The sequence below is a fragment of the Seriola lalandi genome, unplaced genomic scaffold (assembly GCF_002814215.2).
Source record: "Seriola lalandi dorsalis isolate HSWRI2012SDOR001 ecotype SW California unplaced genomic scaffold, Sedor1 jcf7180002054678, whole genome shotgun sequence".
In the NCBI taxonomy this organism is placed as follows: domain Eukaryota; kingdom Metazoa; phylum Chordata; class Actinopteri; order Carangiformes; family Carangidae; genus Seriola; species Seriola lalandi.
In genome coordinates this window covers 3,009,005-3,036,056 of record NW_019525231.1, presented here as the reverse complement: position 1 = coordinate 3,036,056, position 27,052 = coordinate 3,009,005, and the positions used below count along the sequence as shown (strand labels likewise).

At 40.8% G+C, this 27,052-nt stretch overlaps 4 protein-coding genes across 8 annotated transcripts in view; 1 reads left to right on the top strand and 3 right to left on the bottom strand.

The window, feature by feature from the left end:
* Window positions 1-336: 336 nt before the first annotated feature.
* Window positions 337-8,568, bottom strand: LOC111666731 (mitochondrial adenyl nucleotide antiporter SLC25A23-like). 5 transcript variants are annotated; one of them, XM_023422178.2, is made up of 12 exons: window positions 8,297-8,568; window positions 6,906-7,153; window positions 5,019-5,142; window positions 4,804-4,891; window positions 4,076-4,187; window positions 3,780-3,938; window positions 3,485-3,637; window positions 2,837-2,950; window positions 2,558-2,725; window positions 2,327-2,474; window positions 1,473-1,655; window positions 337-1,009 (listed from the first exon to the last, which is right to left on the bottom strand). In XM_023422178.2, the coding sequence occupies exons 2-12, from the start codon at window positions 7,098-7,100 to the stop codon at window positions 999-1,001; spliced, it is 1,455 nt and encodes a 484-aa protein (XP_023277946.1). In that variant the 5' UTR covers window positions 7,101-7,153; window positions 8,297-8,568; the 3' UTR covers window positions 337-998. The 5 variants fall into 5 exon arrangements, with proteins under 5 accessions (XP_023277946.1, XP_023277944.1, XP_023277945.1 ...); XM_023422176.2 differs by having other exon boundaries at window positions 337-1,655; XM_023422177.2 differs by having other exon boundaries at window positions 337-1,655; window positions 6,906-7,109.
* A 3,784-nt stretch (window positions 8,569-12,352) lies between these two features.
* LOC111666654 (regulator of G protein signaling 5) lies at window positions 12,353-14,604 on the top strand. The gene is made up of 5 exons (XM_023422037.2): window positions 12,353-12,505; window positions 12,631-12,687; window positions 12,775-12,827; window positions 13,799-13,962; window positions 14,106-14,604. Exons 1-5 carry the CDS (start codon window positions 12,462-12,464, stop codon window positions 14,271-14,273), a joined length of 486 nt encoding a protein of 161 aa, XP_023277805.1. The 5' UTR covers window positions 12,353-12,461; the 3' UTR covers window positions 14,274-14,604.
* A 510-nt stretch (window positions 14,605-15,114) lies between these two features.
* cunh19orf53 (chromosome unknown C19orf53 homolog) lies at window positions 15,115-17,292 on the bottom strand. The gene is made up of 3 exons (XM_023422038.2): window positions 17,149-17,292; window positions 16,347-16,402; window positions 15,115-16,217 (listed from the first exon to the last, which is right to left on the bottom strand). The coding sequence occupies exons 1-3, from the start codon at window positions 17,237-17,239 to the stop codon at window positions 16,071-16,073; spliced, it is 294 nt and encodes a 97-aa protein (XP_023277806.1). The 5' UTR covers window positions 17,240-17,292; the 3' UTR covers window positions 15,115-16,070.
* A 91-nt stretch (window positions 17,293-17,383) lies between these two features.
* Window positions 17,384-27,052, bottom strand: part of mri1 (methylthioribose-1-phosphate isomerase 1) — a 10,633-nt gene continuing 964 nt past the window's right edge. Inside the window, exons 2-6 of the mRNA XM_023422036.2 lie at window positions 26,440-26,663; window positions 24,254-24,423; window positions 23,981-24,157; window positions 23,630-23,854; window positions 17,384-22,477 (exon numbers count right to left, since the gene is read on the bottom strand). Of these exons, the coding sequence (XP_023277804.1) occupies window positions 22,344-22,477; window positions 23,630-23,854; window positions 23,981-24,157; window positions 24,254-24,423; window positions 26,440-26,663 (930 nt within the window). The 3' untranslated portion in view covers window positions 17,384-22,343. The remainder of the gene's footprint in view (window positions 22,478-23,629; window positions 23,855-23,980; window positions 24,158-24,253; window positions 24,424-26,439; window positions 26,664-27,052) is intronic.

The following is a 27,052-nucleotide window of genomic DNA, read 5'->3' as shown; positions in this document are numbered from 1 at the left end:
CAAATAATAATAACTATATAGTTCTGTCCAGGAAACTTCTAGAAAGATCCATAATGAAACACTACCAAAAAATCTTAATCATATTTGTTGGGAAGAATTAGGTCAAACTGCATATGAGCTGTCACTATTGCCGTTCATTACAGTTACATGTACTTAGTGCACAGCAAGAGCTTCTTGGTGAACCTTTACAGAATGGACAAACCCTACAGTGTTTATTAGCAATGTGACAGTAGCTAACAGTATGCTTTTATTAACTACTGTTGCACTGCAACTAAAAGCAAAAGAGTAGAACAAAGTGGCCGTCCATTAGTACTTTCATGAAGACAACCTGGTAAGTATTGTTTCAGTGGTTTCATTTAATTTTGACACCTGTGACATAAAGTGGAAACTAAGTGGCATTTATTTAACAGAAGTAGCACCATGCATGCATCTATTTGCACATTCCATAATAAATACTGACACATCAAAAAGAATAACTGGCATTAAATGGCATTTCTTATTGTTTCATGATACAGACTGAGACTGCTATCTCTTTACTATAATATTGAAACTGCACATTGTGCACATACAGTTTATGAAAATTCTATGTGGCACTGGACCCTGTAGTGTTTTTCAAACATTACAAAACAAACACACCTCTCTGCATAGGAAGACTTAAATAACACAAGCATTTTGCATGAAAGGTTATAATGAATCCTCTGTGCGTCTTGATATGGCTTTGGCAGTTTCCTTATCATAAAATATTAAGTATATTTCTTTACTCAGTAGTAATACTTCCAGGAAAGAGATGTCCATGTCCATGTGATCATTCAAGAGTTAAGTTCAGTAATTACCTGCTGTTGTTTGGTAGGTGTTGCTGTACTTTAGTATTTGTAACATTTGTTTAAGACATGTCAATCAAAGTCCTGACTCTGTAACTTCACTGGTCTGCAGCAACTTCAGGATCCACTTAGAGAACAGGACATTGGATCAATCCTCATATCAGTCGTTTATCGTCTTTATGTATCACCTAGGAGAAAGAATAATGCTGTAGGAATGTGACATGGTTTCCAGGTTTGGTAGCACCTTTTACCTGTTTGTTCTCAGGCAAGTTCATGCAAGTTTCCATCCGTCCAAGTCAGTGCAGTAGCAGGAGGTTAATTGGTTAGCTTTAACGCAACTGCTGGCATGCACTGCAGTGCAATATATTGTACTTGAAACTCTTCACAGCAGATGCCAGTTCAGGAGTAGTCATCCGAATGTGAGACTTTAACAGCAGATTACATGTAAAAGTTGATCTCTTTTCCTTCCATGGTTTATTTTCCATCCTACCATATTCAACCTGAAAAGTCAAGACTTGCGACCATGTATTCATCCACCATCAAGGCCCATTTCCTCATGCACTGCCAACAGATCTGAACGTGCTTGTAGATAAAAGCCACCCCCAAATCATCTATCATTTCATTACCCTTTCCCTTTCCCAGCCCTCCTACCCTCAATGTCCACTCCCAGGGCTATCCTTGTGTATTCGTAGACGACGTAGGACACGCTGACAGCAGGAATCACTTTCAGCAGGTTGGGGGAAATTCCTCTATAAAGTCCGGCCACACCCTCCTTGGTTACGATGTTGTGAAGCAACGCCAACATAGAGGGTTTAGGGGCTCCCTTCTCTAGAGCTGAGGAGAGAGAAAAGGGCTTCACTAGAGCATTCAGCTCTCTCACTTGACGTAAGCTCACCTCTGCCACACTGTAGGTATCCAGTGTTAACTAAAAAAAAGTCACGTTCACTTCACTCCGGACAGTTTCTGTTCTTGTCAGTTTGTATGACTGAGTTCATGGACTATCCTCGTGGTTTTGTCTTTTTTAGCTCATTACTTACAATGCTGTAAACAATCTGGTGTTTGCTGTATTATAGAGGAGAGAACAGGTTAAGAATTATTTTACAGCTAACCATTTCCCAAAGCATATCATGCATTCAGAGTAACATTGGAAACAGTAGTTTGACAAAAAAAACCTCAACTCAAGGTCCACTTACTAATTTTTTCTCAGCATTAAACCACGTATCTCCTAAACATCTTGTGGTCTTCTGACGAGATGGAGTTAGTGAGGAGAAAAAAAAAATAACAAGTGGATCCTGGGTTAAGATTTTGTCAAACATATATATTATAAGAATGAAAGGCAGCCATTGGTTTACAGGAAACAGGAAAATCTTACAGAGGAATGTTGTTCATCCCCCCAGTAGAGCTCAGAGCACTTTAGCTGTTCTGGAGACCTGCGGTGGCTCTACAGTCTCTACAATTTATTTTAATTTGTCACCCACCTTTATTTATTTTAGTATGACCCTTACCCAGTGCCTGCATTCGGGTGCGGATCAGTGCCAGCGGGTAACTTGCCAGCTGTCCACAGGTGCTGGAGACAGCACCGCAGCCGACCAGCACCATGACCCCTGGGTCGGCTAAACCTCTGTTCCTGTTCAGCCAGGAAAACTTCAGAGTCTGGGGAATAAAGAGAGCGAGAAGAAGGTAAACACTAAGGAGATAAGTGCTATGAGAGCCGTGTGCTGTCATGTCTCTCTGACCTCGTAGACGGCCAGGTCGATGCCAGCGTAAGGGACAATAGCCAGCATGTTGGGTACATAACCCTTGTAGAAGGCTGTGACTCCTTCCCTCTGTAGGATCTGTTTGGCACAGTCTGCTATTCCTGAGTATTGGCCTGTTTTTCTCAGTGTGAGACGAGTCTTCAGCACCTGGACACAGAAAGAGCAAAGAAATCAATAATTTCACTGGTCATCCAAACCAGGAAGTGTGTTTTCTTCATCCTATATGAATATTTTATACGTCTATTCCCCTGATATTACCTCCATTGGGTAGATGGCTGTCTGAGCTATACCTCCAGCTAGACTGCCGGCGACAAACCTCTCATGCACCCTCAGATTTCTTGTTTCATTACTGCCGCGCATCACACTCTTGATCTAGGGAGAGTTAGAGAGCAACAGAAAGAATTAGCAAAACATACAATCATAGACAAATGATAAGTTATTACATAGACCTGACTGAAAAAAAGATGGAGTGTGGCTTAAAGAGTTGAACATTTTGGGAAATACATTTATTTGTTTTCTAGCCGAGAGTTAGAAAGGAAGTTTGACACCACTCTCATGTCTTTTGATGAATAGATAAGACTACAGCCTTAGTTTAGCATTAAGACTGGAAACAGGGAAACAGTTATCCTAGCTCTGTCTAAAATAAAAAATCCACCTACCAGCATCTCTGAAGCTCACCAATTAACATGTTATAACTCATTATTTGAATCCATACAAAAAACAAAGTGAAAAAATATATATATTGGCGTTTTATGAGCTGGACTATTTCTTGGCTGGGAGCAGTGACTACCACGAGTCTTTTGCCAACTGTGAGGTTGCAACACAACCAGCAGAATCTCCGGGAAATTACAGCTTCCAGTGTTTATGCTGAGAGAAGAGAAGCTAACAAGCTGCTGTCTGCTTCACCTGTTCGTAAGCAGTGAACTTGATTGCAGTCTCTGGGGCAATTTTAAGAACATTGATTCCATTGCCTCTCCACAATGACCACAGTCCTCCTTCTTTCATCATGGATTGAAAACTGCTCAGCACGTTCCCTTTAAAATCAGAGGAACCGTGAACCTGCCGAGAGGGTAACGACTTTGTGTAAGGCAGTAACGGCTGACTGAAGCAGAAACACTTGACACGTAAGCAGTAACAAATGAATGATCATGTGGTTCAGGCTGATCATAACATAAAGACATCATAACTGTCCCTGACTGACCTGTCTGAAGACTTTGAGACGGTCCAAGGGGGCGGTTCCAGTCCGAGATACAGATCCAGCCATGGCTCCAGCCATCAGCTGCCGCCACACATACCCAGACTTCTTCTCCTCTTCTGAAAATTCATCTGGGACTGTCAGCTGTTCACCTATATCCAGCATCTACTGAAGCAATGGTGGTTGGAATAAGTGCAACAAAAAAAATGAGGATAAAAAAGGGGAGAGAGGAAGACAGACAAAGTTCAGCACACAAAAAATATACACAACGGTTTTCTTGTTTAAGGTGTGCGTAACCTCACCATTGAACGTTTCCAGTAGCGTGCCACATCCTCCATGTTAGTGAGAGGGTTAAACAGGAAGTGGTCTCGCCACTCATTCCAGTCAATAGTCATGTTACCATCCTTGTCAATACTGGGTGAGAAATAAATATAAAAGAAAAATATTGAAAATGATGTAAAGTCGAGAATTCATAGCAGAAAGTAGACACAAAGATTCAGACAGACAATGTTTAGACATTGGGAGGAGGCCTTCAGTGCCTTAGCAGTACAACAATGTATGAAAAGAAACTTCTTTGTTTACCACAATCTAACTTAACAGAGGAACTGAAAGTGCAAGAAGTTATCTTCAAGACACAAAAGTAGGAAGAGCAGCACCGACTTTGACTAAAAGGGCGACAATTGAGCTCTGAAGATGAAATTCAACGACCAGGCACCCCAGGAAAGTTGTGATCTTTTTTTATGAAAATGTACATGCAACAAAGCAACAGTACTAAATAAGAGGAAGCAGATAGTTCAGCAGACACATTGGCTAGGTAATTTCGTAAAAGGATTCTTCTTATCTGAGAAGGGATAAACTGGAAGAATATCAGGTGGAATGAATCATCCAGCAACCATCGTGTTCTGCTATCATCCCGACTTCTCTAGGCCTACGCCAGCCAGATGAAACCCCCACGTCTTTTGTGTTCAGAAAGAGCAAAACTTTGATGATTCGAATCAGGATGCAAAGCTCAGATATGTGACCATCTCACCTTAGCAAAATCCTGGTGGCATCCTTGAGGCTGATTTCCACACCGATGGAGCGTAGACAGTGCTGGATCTCCGCTGCATCTATCTGTCCTGCAAATATCCACCGATCACACAGTGAGAAATGACAATATGGAGAGGTTTTTAATTACCTCAATATGATCATATTGACGTAATAGTACAATTATTATTTCAAGTGTGTCCATGGACTTTTACAGACCATCATTGTTCCTGTCCAGCCTGCTAAACATGTGTTTGAGCTGTTTTTCATGGGTGCGAAGGTATTGTGTGAACTCGTCAAAGTCCAGGACTCCATCCTTGTTGGTGTCCCCGGTCTCCACAATCTGAAAGCAGAGACAGCCAAGTCAATGGAAAATAAATGTCTGCCCATTCACTGGCTATTTAGTCAGGGACAGAAAAAAATAAAATAAAGTTAATTACACGATGGGTTGTAAACACAAATGCTTTATGAATTTAAGTCAGAAACACAAATAACATCAGAAATCATATCATGCTATTGGATTATTGTAAATGCGGTATATGATTAATAATGTTCAACAACATACATTTGCAAAGTCTATCAGTGCAAATACAACAGAGGTGACCCAGAGAGCTGCCACATACCACAAAATCAAGATTACACTCAAGGTTTGCAGTCTTTAAATAAACTTCTACCTTGCCATCTATTGGTCGAATAATGCTACAGCATGTTGTGTATTTGGGGATTGACCTACATAAAACAGAGGAAAATACTGTACAGTTTGTGTTAATCTCATGTTACAAAAATACAAAGTCTCCTTCATTATTAAAAGATCAAATGGTTTTCATGCTGTAATTAAAGGACTTTGTAAGATATAAAATCATTACATCTCTTGTTGACCAGCCAGTCGCCATCTCTGCATTTGTAGCAGTTGTTTATGCAAATGTGTTTATAAGGTGTTAATTTATTACAGTGTAAACATTTAATAGTATTTTAAATGCATATTGAAGATAGAGTGTCTGTTTTAACGCAAGGTGTGGATAACCAAATCAAAACCCAAATTTCATTTATCATCTTTTATAAAGCCAACTTTCATCTATAATCCAGTCCTATTACTGAACTCTTGTCAGAAAACAAATAATAAATGCAGATTGTTTCAATGAGAATTAAAATACTGACAAATAAGAAATGTTACAGAAGAAAGTTTGACAGTTTGGACAATGATCTATACATGTAAAGAGATCAAGTGTAGGACTGAGAGAAAGGTTACCATTCTCATCTTACAAAGTCCTGCTCCTTGTACCAAAATAGACCACATGCTGTGTTTAACATATCCAAACACACACAGACACACACACACACGCACACACAAGCACAAACACACACAGCCAACCTCTTACCATAACCTGAACCTTAAAGTCTAAAATTTAAAGATGTACCAAGTGGGGACTTGTATTTTGTCCCCTAAAGGCAGGTGAATCTGTGTATACATGATCATGTTCCCACAAGTAACACATTTTCACACACACACAAACACACACACACACACACACACACACACACACACACACACACACACACACACACCAGTGACGTCTTTTTGGTGGACCACACACTTCTTGCCATAACAAACAGGCACAGACAGACTGAGAGGAGAGAGAGAGACTGTGTGTATTCACAATAAAGTTACGCTGCTGCTGTTGCACAAACAACGAGACGGCAGATCAGAGGTTTTACATAAGGAAAAATGGGGAAGATCTCACTTTATGTTTGATGTGGAGATGAGATGAGATGAGCGATCATTGGGTCTTCCACTTAATTAACAGATAAGGAAATCCTTGTAAACACCCGTCCTCTCTCTGACACACACACACAATGACAGACAGTATGTACAACAGGTTTAAACCATAGGATAAGTTTGAACAATGGCCCTGTCGGCGGTCTAGCAACATATAATTGCAAACATGCCACTTCCACCTCCTTGGTTGGTCAAATCTGTCATCATCTCCTTGTGTGTGTTGCTTAACACAGTCTTAGTGTTCAGTGTGTTTAGTGTGTTTCAGTTTTTACAACTGGCATCCCAGAAAACAAACAGGTGTGATTCATACAGGTGTCTTGCTATCCTACCCTCTCCAAGGATCTTTTGGAAAGCCCTCGATCTGCCAGCCCTGTCCGCAGTTCAGAGATGTCGATGTATCCATCTTTGTTGAGGTCCAGCTGATCAAACAGCTTGGCCCATCTCTTCTCCCTCTCATGGTCTCGACGCGGGGATTCACTGTCCTGGCAGTGCGCCCTAGGGAACCAAGTCCATTGGGCTCCCATAACTGGTGCCTCTCAGAGTCAGCCGATGGGATACAGGAGCATCAGTTCAATCACTATAGCAACACAATCGTCAACAGTCATTAAATTTTATCAATGCTTCAAACATTCACTTTGAAATCAATTGTCGGCATTGGAGACTTGTGAAAACCTGGTGTCTAAATTACCCACAATGCATCTTGACCACCAAGGTCAGATATTTAGGTGTTTTGTGCTAGTAGCGGCTGATGTAGCCTGATGCTGCTAGCCTCAAGCAGAGAAGAGTTGAGACTACAGAGGCCTGGTAGGCTCACTTCTATGTCTGCACATGCCCGGATTGTTTTCATTTTCAAACAGTCTTTAGCCCCAACCAGCAACGACTCAATGACATCACACAAGACAGTTTATCAAACTTTGTGCTGCTCGTTCTGGGGCCACAAAGGGCTTTTTTTTTTTTACATACACAGTAGTGCTCCTTAAGACAGACCTAAAAACAGACATTGATGTGTAAAATCAGTGGAGTTCACAAGAAGAAATTAGTGTTACTGCTTCACAAAGTCATGTTGTTTGGATTTTCTTCAGACATTCCTTTAATCTTTGAAATAATATTTCTTCTTGTTTGAACTGACCACAACCAGTAAACTTATAAAACTGGTCACAAGTAGACATTTATTTATGATGTCATTAGCCAAGACCCTGTCTGACCTTGGATATCAGGTATTACATGGTGTTCCTGATGTTTTGTCCCACAACATAGGGGATGGAGGTATAAATTAACACCACAGTCCAGCCACAGTTTATTGCAGTTAGCTGGGTTGTATAACAAGCTTGCTTCACAGTCAGATTACACCGCAGGACACGTTCTGGTTTGTATAATAACATACAGCTGTTTCTAAATCCACCTCCTTAATCTGATCACTGAAAAAAAAAAACGGGACAGCCGCTGTTTCTATTGGTTAAACGTTTTTAAAAATGGCCCAATCTGATCTTTTCTAAGCCTGAGCCGAGTGGAGCAAAAAAACATGTGTTTGGATTGTGTTTGGTAGAAATTACAGGTTAATACAGATACATAATACATTACAATAAGCAATGTGCATGTTGATCCACATTAAGCTTCGATTAAGCTTCTATACAGACTACATTCACGACCGAGTTTAACTTGATCCTCACATCGTTAGGCGTCTATTTATAAAAATCTACGAGACCATTTTGTGACTCACTGCGTATGTTTATGTCCAGCCCATGGCAAGATGCAGTGGATCACTGTGGTCATTTGTGTTCCCGTAGTCAAACCAGCCGCTCCTGTTATTTCGATTGCGCGATTGATCAGACGTCTCCGGAAGTTGGAGCTGGAAATTACTTTTAAATACGATCTTACATGTATTGGACAGGTGTTACTGGAATATTTTCACGTTACTTATTTCCGGCAATGACCTGGAAGGAAAATCGAATCAAAATGAAGTTTCATATACAGTATAATATCGTCTGCCTCTTCAAAGCCACTGCAAATACCACCAAGGAGTACTTCCGGATTCCAAAGTAAAAGATGGCGCTGGGTGTCATTTCCAATATTTCTTTTAACAGAACAATGTGTGTTGAATGATGAAAGGAAAAGAGTCTGAAAAAATAACAGTAAAAGCATTCATGCAAATAGTATGATAAGTGGTAAGTCTAAAAATATTAGGTTGATGAACTACGTACGGAAGGAATGGTTTTTATTCCCGATTAAACTTAGGCGAAAACTCTTACTCCTGAAAACTACACAGTAAAAGTAATTTGAAGTATTTGTGCAAGTCCAGCAGTATAGTTGTTTTGAACTACTTATGGAAGAAATGGGTTTTATTCCATATCAAATTTAGGAGAAAGTTTTGTTTTTGTTTTCTAGAAGAGGCTTTTGACACGTTAAGCTCCTCAAAAACTACGTAGCTGAAGTAGTTGACAATTGTATTAGACTTGTTCTGTCCCATAATCAGAAATACTGGAAATAAAACCCCGCGCAATCCTTTATTTTAAAATCCGGAAGTATTGCATGACGAGATTTACGGTAGCTTTCAAATGGCTGACTGTATTACACTGTAGCAGGGTCTTTACAAAACTGTCAGAGTGATTAGATGTTCATAACAGGGGAATAACTAACGTGAAAGTATTTCAGAAAAATCATCTATCCCATACACGTGGCAGCCTTTTCATATCAGTCTTCATATACATTTTATGCTTTTAAAACTTTACTGTGTGTAGATGGTCTGGTTCCATCTTATGCTTTACGTTACCATTGCGTCGTAAAAGCTCGGCTCCCGTCTCTAGAAACCTTGACAGCACCTAACGTTTTTCCCCCTTCAGTTTTTAAGGATCGTGGTTTTAACATTTGTACCTTTAGCTGTTGAACTGAGCTGAAAGGAACAGGTACCATCTTTCACTGACCCCAGAAACACTCACCAGCACCTGGACGCACTGTACGTGATGCAGCGAGCACACCTGTCACAAGTGCAGTCCAGTGTGACTCGTTTTCCGACAAGAATCAGAGCACCTCCAGCATACCTGTGTCACTTGCTGCTTAGAAGTAATTCCCCTGTTTTGTTAGTTCATCTCTAGTCAAGATTTGTTGCTGAGCGTCCTCCAGTCTGTACTGCAGATTACTCACTGCTGCTCTCAGACTTTCAGTCTCTCTGTGTTTTGTCTCAATCAGATTTTGAAGATGGGCCACCTCAGCAGTGAGGCTGTTCTATGCATTTGTCTTTTTCTGCACAGTACGACATTCTGCTCTCAGACTTTTCACTTTCTCTCTCAAGATGGGCCTTGTCAGCAATGGGGCTCTTGTTCTTTGCATTTTTCTTTTCCTCATTTTCCTGCACAGCATGTAGTTCTGCTCTCAGACTTTCATTCTCTCTTTGTTTTGTCTCCATCAGATTTTCAAGATGGGCCTAGTTAGCAGTGAGGCTCTTGTTGTTTGGACTTATAATTTCCTCCACCAGAGCATGAAATTCTGTCATTCTTTCAATTTGAAATCTTTATTGCTCTGTCACAGATCGTACCTGGGCCAGCTCAGCAGTGCGTCTCTCGATGCTTGCGATTCTCATTTCCTGATCTGCCTGCAGAGCATTAAATTCTGCCATCAGTCTTTCAATTTGAAGTATTCATTTCTCTGTCAGAGATTGAAGCTGGGGCAGCTCCTGGTTGGACAAAAAGTTTTCTATGTTGTCTAGTTTTTTTTTTAAATTGTTGTCTTCGATGTCTTCTTCATTTCCTCTTCACTATCTATCTCCTGTTTGTCAAGCCTTGCTGTCTCCACTGACACACACAGGCTACGTGATGCCTCCAGTTCCCCTGAAACACTCAGAGAAACGTTTAAATTATCTTGAGACACACTTGGGCTATGTTGCATTAACTGTTGGGGATAAATCGTGTTCACAGCCTCTCAAATACAAGATGTTGACACAGCCCTTGGTCTGCTCAGTTTCTTGGGCCTCTGTGATTAAGTGACCTCCACCCTCAGTCGCCTCTTTTGGCCAAACCTGGAAGGAGGACGGACACAGCAGACACAGTAACTCAAAGACAACCAGAAATTAGTTAATTAAACTTATTCAAACTGATAATGACAGAGCAATGTAAACCAAACATGCGTGCCTCATGTAGAATACAGCGTGGTGTCAAAATGTAACAATAAACCAACTGTTTTATGTGACTTAAAGTGACTGCAAAGAAACCTACCAGAGACTGTGATAATGCTGTGGGAGTGTATGTGAAACTGTAAAGCTGTTTGAGTTTGTATGTTAAGTGTGGTGAGACTGGATGAATATCACCATATTCTATTATTTAAATTGTTTGATTGTGGATAAAGCCATCACAGACATGTTTTGGATGAAATAAAACCCTTCTTTTGAAAAGTGAACCTGAGCTAGCTTGTCTTTTGTCCCTAACAGGGACCAAGTCCCTTCCCGAGAGGAAGAATAAAACATTTTCCTCACTTCAATTCAGGATAAAAACATTTCTTCAATAATCAATACACCTACTGCTGCACCTAGTATGTCTAAGTCTACTGGCAAAGTACTTTGAACTACTTTAACTGTGTACTTTACTTACTTGTACTGCGTACCAAAACAATCCCTTTCGCCTAATTTTAATTTGGGATACAGAACAATTTCTTTCAAAAGTAGTTCATCAACTTTATATTTTTGGATTTAGTACTTCTCAGACTATTTGTGTAGTTTTTTAGTAATCCAGTTTCAAAGTCCCTCACAGTGAAGAAGGGTAAGATTTTTTGCCAAACTTTGATGTGGTATATCATAAACTGATCAAATATAATTCATTATCATGGAAAATAATAAACACATATGAAGGAGTTAAAATTAATGCCTCATTGACATTAAAATTCTGCTTATATGTAAATGCATTAATAATAATCCAGTACTATAAGGGCCATCAATAATAAAAAACTCTTAATGGGACCATTCTGCCGAACAAGTACTTTCAATAAACATTTTTTTTCTGTTGATTATACTTTTGTACTTTTTATTGTAACAGTATTTTTTACAGAATTATATTGGTACATAGATCGCCTCCAGACACGTTTTAAAATGTATGGAAATACATCTGAGCATTTGGGCCTTCATTCCTGACCATATACTATACAACAACAACACACACACACTCCATGCACAGACAAATATTTGAACAAAATTAGACATTACTCCTTAAAGTGACATTTTTATAGTTTTATATGACATATACAGAGAGGCACTGACTGCAGCCAAGAGGAAACTAATCAGAAGAGCAGAGAAAATGAGAGGAATAATATACAGGTATTACTGTTATTGCAGAAGTGATGTGTGATGACTTTGCTTGCCTTATTCTTTCCTATTTTGTCCATCATTATGAAACACACTCCTCTCCAGCCTGCAGTTGTCTGACTCTCCTGAGATGAGTGATGTAGCCAGCCCACCTGCTGGTCCCTCATCACTTTATTCTCCTGTTATAAACACTCTGAACACCAGTGCTGGTTTTGTTTACATCACACTTTTAAGTCTCTTAATGATCCCTGACCACACACAAAGTGCAGACCCCCTTGCATTCATTTTCCTGTTCTAAATGCTGACTTGCATCATAGCATTTGTATCGTCCTGTTGACAGACCTACACGGACTGTGTGCACGTACACCACCTGTGTCATTCAGCTGCTTTCATCTCTATTCATCTTCTCTGCACCTGCTGGTCTGAGCGGAGCAGATTGACATATCAGATAGCTCCAGGTCGACTATATAAGAGCAGCTCAGTGTAGTTTTGGAGGTTACCTGATGGAAGAAAAGTCAGAATAAATTGCCCACAGGGATCAAACCCAGCTTAGTCTGTTCATTTTCCCTTTGCTGGTTTTCTAAGACCGCAGACCTCAATGTGTAAGGGACTCTCCTCCCTGCCCTCCTCATGTCTGGAGAAGTAAGTATTCAGCGGGGTCATCATGTTTTGTGTGTGAATAAGCTGTTTCATAATGTGGAGTTTGCATTATGAAGTGTTGTGTGCAGAGCCTGGTGTGATTTCTTTCATCTATCTGTGTGTTTCAGGGCCAAAGATTTGCGGGTGAAGTTAAGCCATCTGGCTGAGACGCACCACAAACACAGGTAACCCTACCGAAACCTGTATTTTATGATAAGCAGTAAATCCGCTCACAGTGAAGCTGAATTTGGATTGTTTCTGTCTCTTCTCAGGGTTCAGGACGGAAAAACTCTTCAGGACCTGGAAACTCTACTAAACAGCAAAAGTAAGACAGTCTTCCTTTTATTTATTTTTTATCACTTCTGAAGTCAGCTTCAGTGTCAGGGTCCTGGTGTTGTGCACATGACTCACTGTCACACTGTCACGACTTACAGGAACACTTGAATGGAACAGAGACATTGCTAATGTTATTAGTAACACCTGTGCTTTTTCTACTATGACAACTCAAAACATCTGCTGTGAATAATTGTCTTTCTCTCTTATTGGAAATTTATTCTGAATGCAAATATATATATATATATAAATGCAAAAAAGAAACCACCTGTTTAAGTTTGCACAGCAGCTGCATACCTTGCACCATTTGTGTTTGTACACATCTTTGTTCTTTACAACACTAATACCACAGGTGCAGTATATCACCATATACACGGTGTAATTATTCAATGAAATAATAGCCACTTAATTTTTACTGTTGCATACATTTCAACAGAACCTGCTGTAAACATTACAATATTTACTTTTGGCTGACCAAGACTATGGAAAATAAATATCATTGTTAATATTAGTGACACTATGTAACCTTTAGAGGAAGAAATAATACATTCATCTTCTTACAAATAAGAAGTTGAACACTGGCTCAATTCAACACACTCCTACAGGTTTTGCTGGAGCTATTATTACTGTTGTATAACAGTCAGTCAGTTGTTTGACGTCATGAGTCTTCTCTACTTGTGCTTCTATTACACAACATTTAACACTTAAGTGTTACATCTATGCCAAATACATTGATACTCATTCATAAGATGTGGACAAATTTCAATCTTAGTTTCCCGATGCCTGGACAATCTTTACCTTTTACAACTACATGTACTTACAGTCACCTCCTGAAAATGTTAAAGGGTTACTAACAAGGGTTAAGATAATGATTGGCACCATGACTTTCCATGGCTTCCCTTTTGTTTTACATCGACTCTTTTTGATTTGTCTCATCTTGTTTGCTCCCTCTGGCTCCTGCAGGCGGTCTGGAGGCGTTTCGTGGGTTCCTGCGTTCAGAGTTCAGTGAGGAGAACCTCGAGTTCTGGCTGGCGTGTGAGGACTACAGGTTTTCACCTTCAAACCTGCAGAAAATCAAGGCCAGCAGCATGTTCAGCCAGTTTATCAACGCTGACGCTCAGCAGGAGGTTGGTGGAGAGGAGAACGTGATATAAGATGACCACAGAGAATCAAGATCGATGGATGTCTGGCAACAGTTTAACACATGAAAGGATGAGGAGTAGATTAATATTGAAGAGCTTCTTTTGATACCCTGCTTTTTCCCTTACAGGTAAACCTGGACGGTGAGACCCGTGACGCTCTGTTGAGTGCCATCGACTCTCCATGTGCTGACACATTCATGAAGGCGCAGCAGAGGATCTACAGTCTGATGGCCAAAGACTCCTTCCCTCGCTTCCTGCGCTCCCATCACTGCATGGAGGCCATTAAGGCTTTCTAAACATACGCTGTTTCTTACCACAGACCTGCTTTAGAAATAAGTGCTGAGGAAGTTGTACTGCTGGACATGTTGATTGTATTTTAGCATTTATCTTAACAACTAGCTTGTTTTGTGATTGTTTTTCATATAGTTGTGCGGCCCTTGTGCACTGTAAACAGGATGCATGCTGTTACTGTTATGACATTGAGTTGTAGGCATCGTTAAAAAGTCGAACATAGAAACCTCATAATTATGAAGCTTAATTGTAAACGCAGCTACATTGTGCCTCTGGACTACATAAGCTCTGAGTGACATTAACAAAGGATTTAAATAAATACCTCAGTAAAGAGAATCTATAATGTTGTATTTAATATTTGTTGTTTTTTTTACACTCTTTATAAACTCTATTGTTCTGGTAGCAGCTTGCCAAACTTACTCTGCCACAGAGTAAGAGTGTATGTTAATATCTAAACAGTGTTTGGCCTCAGGCTACTCATGACTGGAAGAGTCTTAACACCATCACGCTCCGTCTGACTATTGCAGATGGCTAGATTTGTGGATATTCATTCTATTACAAAACAATATTACTACAGTAAAACAAACAAGAAAGTACTGGACTCTCCATGAAGCCAGCTCAGGAGAACCATCAGTCGGAGCTCATCGAAATATGTGACGAAGACACTTGTCAACACTGTCAGTGTGAAAAAGAATTTCACTGAGCCTTGATTTAGCTGACGTCTGTTATTCTAAAATCATCTGCCTTCTGAAGCCATTGCTGGACTTTGCTGGTTGACAGAAAAGAAATGCCAACCTCCTTACCAAACATCTGAAAAAAATAAATATTGGAGGATAAACACAGAACAATTCTCAAAATAATATTTAATTAAAATACTCCATTCAAAAAAATAAAGCACTTACAAAAACTTTGCATTCAATCAGCTAATGGAAAGTGTATTGTTAAACAAACAATAAAATCCTAATGAGAAACCCACTTCTAATTTCTCACATTTGAAAAATTTGATGGAAACACCCAAATCAGTTTTACTGCACATGATCTGGATGGATTCAATCATCTGTGCTGTATTTTCCAGGCCACGTTCCCACCCTGCTCACAACAGATTGTTTCAATACCATTAAATATTTACAGAAGTGATCAGCAGTGGCTGGAATTTACACTTGCAAAGTGTCTTGAACATATTTGAAAGGACAGTGACAGCTGCAGGAATATTTGAGTTGAATGCTGAAATTCATTTGCTTTTCACTTTCTCTGCTACTATGATCATCTTCACAGACCCTACTCCTTGTGTGTGAGAACATCCTCACAGCTGGATTGGAATAAAGACAATGAACTGACACAACACCATCAAACCTTTTTGTCAAGCCCATTTCGTTCTCAGAGAGCTCTGAATCTCATTATCCTTATTAATTTTCTATATAGTGATGACTATACAAAAATGTGACAGAATACCTTTTCCAAGTAGAATTACGTTTTAATGTCCTTTGTTTTAATCATTACAGTGTAAAGTGTAAAGTCCTGTAATGCCACCCAGTGGATGTTTATGTAATGTTCATGACCCTGTGATGCATTTCATCCAAAAATGTCTTGTCTCTTGTTTTGAATGTGTCTTTGATGAACTTAAACAAGCATCTTTACAAGTATGTCTGATTATTTCTATATGCGTCAAACAGTGAGTGACTTGGGAACAGGACAGGTTACATTTGAAATATTAAATTTAGCTCACTGATGCTTCAACTCAGTCCTTTGTGTTGTAACATCATCAGATTCAGGTCTGTAGGTGCGAGGTGTTGTATCTGGTCCTACTTGGAGCTGCTTCCTGGACGGGCTGCTCCTGGGTTGCCTTTACTTTCAGACCCTTTAACCACACTCAGTGGCTTGTGGAGGGAGGAGCTGGCCCTCTGGGTCACCTCCTGCTCAATCTTGTTCCTGATGGCAACTTCTAAACCCTTCAGGGAACAGCACAGTTAAAGTTAGGTAATCCATCTTGCTCGCTAATGTATTCGTTGTTAAATTCAGATTGAAGGAGCTGGGTAGAGACAAAATGTAACTGTCACTTTTCTTTAAATTGCCCTCACCTTCTTCAGTTTCTGTTGCTGAACCACTTGAGCCTTCTTGGGCGCGATGATCCTCCCTTTACAAAGGAAAGAAAACTGCTCAGCTTGTTTCTCTGATAATCTAAAATCCTTCACCCAGTTAAAATATGTAGTTAAAAACAACTGAGGTTGAAAAAGTATATCATATCATAAAGACAAGGCTTTAAACTGCATAAAAAGTTAACTTTGAGTTTCTGGCAGACAACCACAATGCTGACACGTGCACAAAGGGGAGATGGCACCATTAACAGGCCAACAAATGATATGGACCATTACCTTGATTAAAATAAAATTTGTCTATGTCTGAAAATTCATGGACATTATGTGCTGTTGTATAAGACTGCATTAGTTTTAGCTAGGTGCACCTACTAAACTGGCAAGTGAGTGTATTATTACAATGGTTTGCTTTATATCGTGTTGCCAAAAATGAAGCTCCCTATTCTCTCTTACTGTGGCTACAGCTGGGTCACACATCACTCCATGGCAGGTAATGTCCTTGATGTCTTTCAGACACCTTCGTGACATTTGACATTAGACATGGGCGAAGTCATATTGACATTGAATTTTTCATTTACAATCACCATTGACATCATACAGGGAGAAGTATAACTGTTGTCAAGCCGTGTCCTAACAATTTGTGCTGGATATAAGAAATATTGAGACTCGAGTCACTTCAACAACGTGTTCAGCTGTTTCCGTGCAGCTCACATGTCGACCCTGTTGGACTAAAAATGGCCTCCTCGCCTTTTCAGCAACTCAGAAAATAACGGGTGTGATGTCATACCTCCTTTCTTCGGTCCTTTCTGTTTGTTTTGTTGGTTTTTCTTGGAGGCTCCTGGCCGCTGAGCTTTAAACTTTTGTTTACCCTGAGCCATTTTTGCTAACCGGAAATACACGAAGCGCTTCTTCTTCTGCTGTCCCTTAACCGGTGGTTTTCATCTTCGTTTGTTTCATTACCGCCACCTACTGTCTTTTTGTAACATAATATGTTTCCGTGTGTTTGAGGCAGACAAAAACAATTATTTTCACTGTGGTTTTATTCTTTTTACTGTATTGATGTGAAAGAGAAATCTCTTAATTCATGACTGCACTTTACAGAATTATATTCATATACATATATATAAAAAAAACCCAGTTTTAACCATTTCCACGTTACAAAATTAAACCCAAATCAAGTGATTATCAATAACAACAATAACATACTTGCACTTAAAGAGGCCATCTGAACAACACTCCTTCCACGGTAATTGCAGGCCATAATAATCATTTGATAATACACAAGCAGCCGCTTTGATTAATCAAATCAATGTGGAAAATAGTGGCAAGCAGCGCTGAATTTTGGCACCTGACTACTAGGCATGTGTCGGGCTTCTCAAGGGGACGATGGTGGAACGTTTTTAAAAATTTTTTTTTTTTTTTAATATAGTACTATATTGCTGCTGCTTCAAATACATGGTGTAAAAACATAGCATAAATCTAGACACTATTCAGCTGCAACCCAACATAACACACTAGCCTGAATGTAGGCTACTTTGGCAAACTAAAAGCACCGCCACAAATTATCTGTCACTTTGGGTTCAAGATACAAACATTAGTGAGATGTGGAGAATTTTAGACCAGATTTTTATTTTCTGCAATCTGTCGATCTTCTCTGCTGCAGCCTGGCACGTTTAGTGCTCGTGTTCATGCATTTCAGTGTTTGAGTCCGTGTGGGCAGACGGAGAGGTAGTGTGTATGGTTGAGGAGGCCTCCCCAGTGTGGTGTACTAATGGCCTAGTCACTACAAATCACAATGTCATGAAATAAAACAACAAACCACAGCCAAACAGTTATAATAATGATGTACAGACAAAGAAAAATCTCATACTTCTTAAAGATTTAGAAAGAAATAATATGCTGCAGGTCTGACGGCCACAGAGTTGCTACATAATGTCTGGAACATTGTCTAACATTGCCCCCAAAACGTGTCTTAAACTGTACAAAACAAAGAAAGAAAATTCAAATACACAAGTGTGTTTTATGCTCGTGTGTGACCTACCAGCATCTTTGTGAATTGAGGTTTGATGGGTGGACAGAGGAGGAACAAAGAGGGATGAGGAGGAAGATGAAAGTGAAGGAAGGAGCGAGCTTATATTACAGCTTTTTAAAGATATGGACAATGACACTATAGATACTGCAATTATTATCATTGATATTAAGCTTTTTTTTGGGGGGGTGTTTCATCTAGACCTCTCAGCGGTCCTGTAAGTAGAAAGTGTGTATTGTGTATTTGCCACATCTTTAAATGAATGAAGAGAATGATGAAGTCAACAAAGGTAGTGTGTGAGATCACTGACGGGGTGGTAGGAGGGTAGACTGGCGTGTTGTGTGGCCACAGCTCTGTCTCATCAAGCTCACTGAGAAATTCAAGCACAAAAATCAGACAGTACATTTTCATGTGTGTTAGTATGAAATTAGGGGAGATTTATCATGGCTCTGATCCTCCAGGCTACATTTACCAATATGAGAATAACATACGAGAAATGCGTTGTGGGTAATGTAGGCATCAGGTTTTGACTAGGAAAAAGTGTGTAAGTGAGGTTGAGGATGAGTGCAGGTTGGTGTCTGGCTGTTTGAACTTCCAGTCTGATCACCCGTATTGGATAATAATTTACTGACTCACTTGCACACATGGTGTAGAAAGATCAGAAACCTGGATACGATGTGTTTACATGTCACAGTAGTAGAGTATTAGTGTGTAAATGCACTCACTGAGATTTTCTCCAGATCTCTTAGAGCTTGATGAGATGGCGGTGCGGCTATGTGATATTAATCGGGGCGGAAGAAGGACTGAGGGTCTGCTGTCTCTCCTGTTATGACATATTGGTGCTGCACCTGTAAGGCAGTGAGGGCCCTGTGACATTCAGTACAGCGAGTCGGTGCGTCCCATACAGGTCGAGATATCCGGGACTTTTTCTATGACGCTAAATGCATTGTAGGATCATTAGCCAGGTGACATAACTGCAGTAACTCACCACACACCTGTCACAGAAAAATTACTTGTGTTTTAAAAGTCATAACAGTCTATTGCTTATGGGTAAATACAATGTCAGTGTCAGGTTTTAAAACTGGGTTCTGCAATGTTATTTTTCAACCAGAGAGTCAATGTTGGCGCACGATGAGGGTACGACTAAAATGAATGATTACTTTCTTTATTAATCTGTCAATTATGTTTTGATTCATCAAGTAATAATTTAGTAATAATTTGCTTGTAGTGTCCGAAAAATGTTCTTTCCCCAATAACAAGTATATTCCATTTACAGAAATATAAGACTAATAAAAGTCGCAAATATTCACACGATTCAACGATTTATATATAACAACTGATTATTTTTCTGATTCAGCACTAGATTAATCTGATAAACGCCAACAATATAGGGTTTGTCTCCCTTCTATTCCTGTTTTTAATCCTGTTCTGCCATCATCAGGACCAAGAAGAGACAAACTCATGGCTGACAGGGTTAGATACGTCAGTCAGTAACTACGGAGAAAACCCTTTGTGTCATCCTTAGCTGCCCATGGCCCTAACCTCATAGAGCAGTCTGCTGGGCTGAAAGTCAGTCTGGAGTAAAACAGCATTTCAGTTCTGAGAAGGAATTAATCCAAATAGTTAAAACACATTCTGAAGTGAGCACAAAGGCAAGACGTGACTTAGTGTCTGGAGTCTGGCCTGATCACAGCCCCCGACTAAAGCAAGTTAATCTGAGTTGAATATTACATTCTGGTGGTTGGTGGCATCACGCCATGTGTTTTCAGATGTACACACCTGCAGAGGGACACTGCAGTGTCGAAAACACCCCACCAATCTTAAAGGAACAGTTCACCCCAGAATAAAGACATGAAGTTGATCATTGCTCACCCCGCAAGTTTCTGAAGAAGTCTGAGACACAAATGTTCTTTTTAAAAATCTATTTGTTTCTATAGAAACTTTGGCAAACTCTGCACCTGCATGATGTCAACACTGTGGGTCTCTAAACCTGTAAACACAACATTAACATCATCAACAACATTTAAGTTGATAAGGTGGAGCAGTCTGTTGAGCTGGAAGTCAGTCAGCTGTATCTGATTTTTTAGCAAACAGTTGCTTATTTACACATCCTGTGGACACAGACAATAGAAACATTCATTTGGAGCAATGTTTGTGTCCAACTGACAATTGTAAGCCCAATATTTACTCCCCCTGCAGCTCTTTTAGTCTCCAACTCCTGAGGGAGATATCTGGCTCTGTAACTGCTAAATGTGCCACTATGTATGTAGTCCTCAACTTTCTTTACCTGCTTTTTGGTTGATTCAGGTAAAACAGCTAGAACACTCCACAGAGCCGAGGGCGACTGCAGAGTCAGGTGAAAATTCACCTCGGTTCATCACTATGAGCAAGACCGTAAAATAATTGATTAGTGCAGCTTTAAAGTACAATATTTAGCTTTTCTTGTATTGTTTTGACGCTGCTCTAGTTGAAATGGAAAATGCAGTGTTATAGGAAATATAATGAAGATATTAAGGTTATTATTAGATTTTTTTTTTTTTGCATTCTTCCAGGCTGTAAAATTTAAACATCATTTTTGATAACCCTGACTTACAGGAACCATAATAAGCTGTCCTGGTATTTTGTGGTTACACAAACAGTAAAGTCTTGATTGACGTGCAAGTGAGCAGATAACCAAACTTTCATTTTGGGGTGAACTATTCCTTTAATTGTGATGCCTGTATTACAGAAATACAACATCATTAGAAACTTCTCAGCTCACAGCAAAAGCTGTCATGGCAAAAATGACACCGATTCCTTTTTAGAGATGTTTCAGTCTTATAGAGTGTGCTGTGCAGTATAGTGAATATCAGTACGGTGCGGAAATAAGTATGGTTACATATATATATGTATATATATATATGTATATATATATATATATATATACACAAGTACATTATGATAATACAAGTGTGGTATGATATGCTGGAACTGGAAATAGCAAGTTAGAAACAAGGAATGAGGTATAAATACAGTTGTGTATTGTCATAGGCTTCAGCTAACGAGGACCGATCGAAAAATTCTACTTGTTCAAAATTTTGCCGCACAGGGTAAAAAGTGTGAGTGAAATAGGATTTTTAATACCACTAACAATTTTTGGTTGTAAAATCTATGAGCTATAAATTTGGATTATTCCTCTACAAAAGTTTTCAACACAGAACAAAAGAAATTAAATGTTAATATAACATTTTTGATGTCAAATTTAAAATTTTAAATAACCACATATTTGGTTAAAATAGCAGTACCTTTTCCTAGCAGGGGTTAGTTTTCTACATATGTACACACTAACAGCCAGGATATGTATATTTACAAGTGGGTAGCAGCATTTTAGAAACCATGGCTAATTGAAATCACTACTTTGAAAAATCAGTCATGTCTTAGCCTTTGTGGAAGTTTTTTTTGTTTGTAGTTGAAGAAGCCCTGAAAAATTACCTCAGTAATGACTCATAAAAACAGATTGCCAAATAGAATTTAAGGAATAGAGTCCAGCTATTCGTTAACGCAGAAGCCAGACAAAGAGGCGGTGAGAGGGAATGAGAGATGGGATGGAAAACTTGGGAGAAGGTGAAATAGAGAGACCAAAAAAAAACAAGAAGAAGACAGACATAAAAGAAAGGGGAGACTGCACATGTGTGTCTGCTTGACTCCCTGCAGTGAATTAGTGTGTATTTGTGTGTGGGTGAGTAAGAGACTGAAGAACATTTTTTCTTCTGTGTGCACCACTGACATGTAACAGTGACTGTGCGTTTATCAAAATGAAATCAAACGACAACCATGTTTGTGTGCGTGTCTGTGTGCGTGTCTGTGTGTGTGTGTGTGTGAGTGTGTGTTCTGTGGTGAGATGAGAGTGTCTTTGAGTGTCTGACGTTAAGGTGCAGTGGTGCACACGGACCAGCAGGAGGGGCTGAGTGGCTCTAGAGGGCAGTGAGGCGACCGGTGAGCGCCGCCTGGAGCTCAGAGGGGAGGAAGACTCCCAGCTCTGTGATGATGCCTCCTGTGATGAGCTGGTGAGGAGTCACGTCGAACGCCGGGTTCCACACCTCGATACCTGCAGGAAACAATCGTGGAATGAGTGAGATGTATTTATCAGGCTTTGTCTACACAGGCAATATTTCTTATTACAATCAGTTCATTGCTGGTCTTTTAATGGGATTTGTTGGCTGTAAGAAAAATATAGAATAACTGCTGCCTTATACTTTAAGGGTGTCCAGTGGCCAAATGGTCAAGGTGCATACTAAACAATCCAACCATCCATGGTTGGATTCCCCGCTGGGGGACCTTTGTTTCATCTCTCTCTACACTGTAAACTCTCAAAGGCAAATTTACACAAGCAAATCTTTAAAAAAAAACAAAAAAAAAACCAGAACAAAGCAGTTTTTTAAAATGCCATTTACAGGAAGGACCAGAGAAGAGGCAAGGAGGAAAGTTTAATAGATAGGGAAATGTAACGTACAAGCACACGCCCTCCTCTCCTCCTCCTCCTCCTCTCCAGGGGCCAGTGTGCTCATTAAATGAGTGTGCTTTAATTACTATGATGTCACCGAACACCTCTCTGCTCTGGCAACGTAATTATAGATCGAATGACTCTTTTCAGCTCTCACAAACTCACCTAAAACACACACCCAGTGTCCACTCTTACAGACTCAGGCTTTGAACTGCAACATACCTGATTTGAATCTGGCCTGGGACCCATGTGGCATGTCATTCTGCATCTCCCTCGTGTCCTTTCATTTCTCTACTGTCGCTGTCTAATGAAGTCATAAAACACCCCGGGCCCAACGCGCCTTCAAGAGCAATTTTACAAGCACATAGAAGCAAGCACTTTCTGAAATCGGAGCCTCACACTTTACTGACCACAAAAATGTCTTTGTGCAGGTTAACGCGATTTCACAAAGTGCAGTTCATTCGTCGTGCAGCGTTTGCAGCCCTCGCAGCCTCTTTCACGCCAGCACTTACACTGCATGTGATGTCAATCGAAGTCGTGAGGGTTCAGTGCTTAAGGCTTAGGGCAGACACTGGAAGTGGGCCACACTCATCCAGCTCTCCAAGCCTGATGTTTTCTCCTCACTGTCAATCCTCTGCTGCGCTCACTCTTTTTACATATTTGTATCTGCGTTACAGTCACTTTAGATTTCTAAAAACACTTTTGTGCGTCTTTTCCTCCCCAGTGCAAAAACCACTAACAGCCTGCACTTCTCACCCGGGGCAGCAATGGGGACTCCGTTTATACTGGTGAGCTCCTCAGGGGGGCGCACTTCGATGATGATGTCCCTGCCACTCTCCAGGCTCAAGTCGCACGACGTGCTGGGTGCGGCCACATAGAAGGGAATCCCATGGTGCTTTGCAGCGATAGCCAGCTGGTACGTGCCCACCTTGTTGGCCGTGTCACCGTTGGCAACCACCCTGTCTGCACCCACCACCACAGCTGAGAGGGAGACATAAAGAAAGTGTTAAGGGGAGGGGGAGAGAGAGAGAGAGAGAGAGAGAGAGAGAGAGAGCTCAAATAAAAAAGAGGAGAGAGAGCTCGGGATGAGAGTTGACAGACACACACCTGTGATGTCCATTTCTCTCATGGTGAGGGCTGCCATGCTGTCTGTAATGAGTGTAGCAGGGATTCCCTCTGCTACCGCCTCATACGCCGTCAGCCTGGATCCCTGGTTGTATGGTCTCGTCTCTGTGCAGTACACACGCTTCAGCCTGCCCAGCGCATGGAGGCTTCGCACCACGCCTACGCATAAACAGCGCACATTATTACAGTTACAGTTCCATAACAATTTTAACAATCACCCTCTTTTCTCATTCACACCCACAGTTCCAGTCTTACCCAGCGCAGTCCCGTATCCAGCTGTGGCCAGCGAGCCAGTGTTGCAGTGTGTGAGGATGGTAACAGAGTCCCGCGGGACGCCAGACAGGATGTGCTGAGCGCCATAGTTACCGATCTTCCTGTTGTCGTTGACGTCACGCTCCAGCATGTCTTCGATCCAGGCAATTACACTGTAGAAGAGGGGACCACAATAGGTGGAAAATGAGAAGAGGCCCCCTCCCCGTCTGCCACTGTGAACTTAATGTGTCCATCAAGTCTACAGATACAATATGGCTGCATGTTTCCGTTTGTCCCAACTGACCATCTCTTTCTCTCCTTCTCTAATCCATGATCTTACCTTCTCTCCCCTACCATGTCTCAATCACATTTTTCCCTCCTCATGTTCTCCTCCAGTTTTCTCAATCATCATGGTGTGCACACAAAATCATTAGAGATTCTCCTCCTCTAGTTCAACTCACACCGAGTTTTCAGAACCAAGAATCATCCAAGTGCAATTCGCCCCACTGTTCTATTCTGTAGCCCCGACTATGCAAGTGGCCAGTGCTCAACTGCCTGTAGAATATTTACAGGTTCACAGTGAAACATGATTAACTCAGAACGCTTCACATCTGCTCTGCTGCACTGCGATTTTTTAGCTACACAGATTCATCACCCAGCACAACATTTACTGCCTGTGATGGGAGGAAAGGGAGATCCAAGTAGTTTCAATTACCCAAGACTAGAATCGATCCAACCCCCTCGATACTGATTCTGATCCCTCAACTCGAGGTATCTGCTTATATTAACTCCCACTCTGACACCAGTGCCGTTCTTTTTGTCCACGTTTTAAATCTGTGCATTTCTCTGTGTGGAGTCATTGTTAGTGTAAATTGAGGACAGGTCTGCCGTGGCATGGACTCGGCAGCCCGCCGTGACTAAATTTCTAACTGGTATCAGACAGACTGACTTCTATAATGATATTGACAAAGAAACTGTATATTTAATGTGGATCAGGCACATCTGGCTGACACCTGATCTGAGCTTCAGTATCAGAGCAAATACTCACAAAACTCAAGTGTATAGTCCTAACATAGCAGCCACTGTTCATCTGCTTCCCGTTCTCCAATAAATACCAGAGGAGACATCTCTCTTGACTCTTCACATATGTTTTGCTTCTTTCCCATTTGTCTGCATGTGTAACTGAGCAAATGAACCCTGTAAAAATAACACTACTCAGGGTGTTTCTTTGCCACACTGACTGTATAGTGTACGGGCTTCCCAAATTATCACTTTTTAGAAGATCTGATAACTTTCACAACCTTCTTCGGAAAGACACCTACAGCTGGTGTTGAATGAGGAAGTGCTAGAACAGCTGCTAACGGCATCAAATGCTCATGGGAAGAAGACAAGTTTAGATTATTTCAATTCACAGCACCAGCTTTTACAGATAGGACTCATTACACAGTAAGCAACTGACATACTGATTGTTTGCAGATGGGAGTGTCTGTTGGCATTAAAGGGGTCCTGTGGAGTTTTCTTGAAAACAAACAAAGATTCTGTTTACATGCAGCGTGTCCTTGAGGTCTAACAAATGTTTTTTCCAATGCAAATGCAGCTCCTCCCTCAGAAAACGGTTTGAAGCTCGCATCATTTACATCTTTGCGTATTTGCTAACAGTCTTCTTCTCTGCCTTCGCTGGTGCATTTGGTGTAACCGCCACCCGTAGATGAGTGGAATAGACAAGAACGTATATTACATCACCCGGGGGAATGTGTGTCCATTGTTTACACACAAAACATGGGGACCCATTCATAAAAACATTGCTCTATAGCATCACCAGTGATCGAATTCCACATGGTACTTTTAAATGAATTACTGGGCAAAACTAAATCAGTAAATCAGATGTCAATAGAAATGTCAAGGCTTTTGGTCTGACCTGATTGTTATCATGGAGACAAATGGAAAAGTAAATGATGAAGTTGTGCGCAGTGAGAAAAAATTCGCAGTATACAGAAAGGACCACCTATTTGTGGTAATTTAGTTAAACACAAATACATGTGGGGACATGCATCATGTGAAATTCAACTGAATTCAATTCAATTAATGAAATGACAACAATTTAAGTGAATATGTGAACGTGGGGCCCTTGGGGACCGCTGTAATCCAGCTTCAGCTTTGAGGCCCTCACGTCCCTCCAACCAGCTCACCTTTCTCTGAGCTGCTCCGAGTTCTTCTCCATGCTCTCGTTCTCAGCAAACTCCATCAGCTCGCGGGCGGCGCGGCCCATGTTGACAGCGGTGGGCCTGGCTGAGGTCAGGTGGCACAGAGATTCCCTGATGAAGGTCACAGGGTCATCACCACCGGCACCTGCCCGCAGCTCCACAGCCAGGCTGAGGCAGCCGACAATGGCGATGGCCGGTGCGCCACGCACCTGGAGGAGAAGGGACAGGACAGTTGTGATTACATCGTGGTCCTCCTCTTTGGTTTCTATGCCAACTTACAACAGCGCTCTCACAGTTTTCATATGGATAATTAATCTATTTCCGTGACAGAGTTTTGAGTGATCACAGAGCCAAAAGTTGTCCCTGACAGCTTTGACTGAGATGACATAATCTCTGTGTTGGAGTCATTTCTCTCTCTACCATTAGACTCCATCATTATTATGACATCACCCCCCTGTGTATGGCACATTCCTTCACTCTGCCACACACACACACACACACACACACACACACACACACACACACAGGATCAAACATGTAGCTGCTGTATTGTGTGTGTAACTGGATTGACAATAGAGTGAATGTCTGCTCAGCTCTA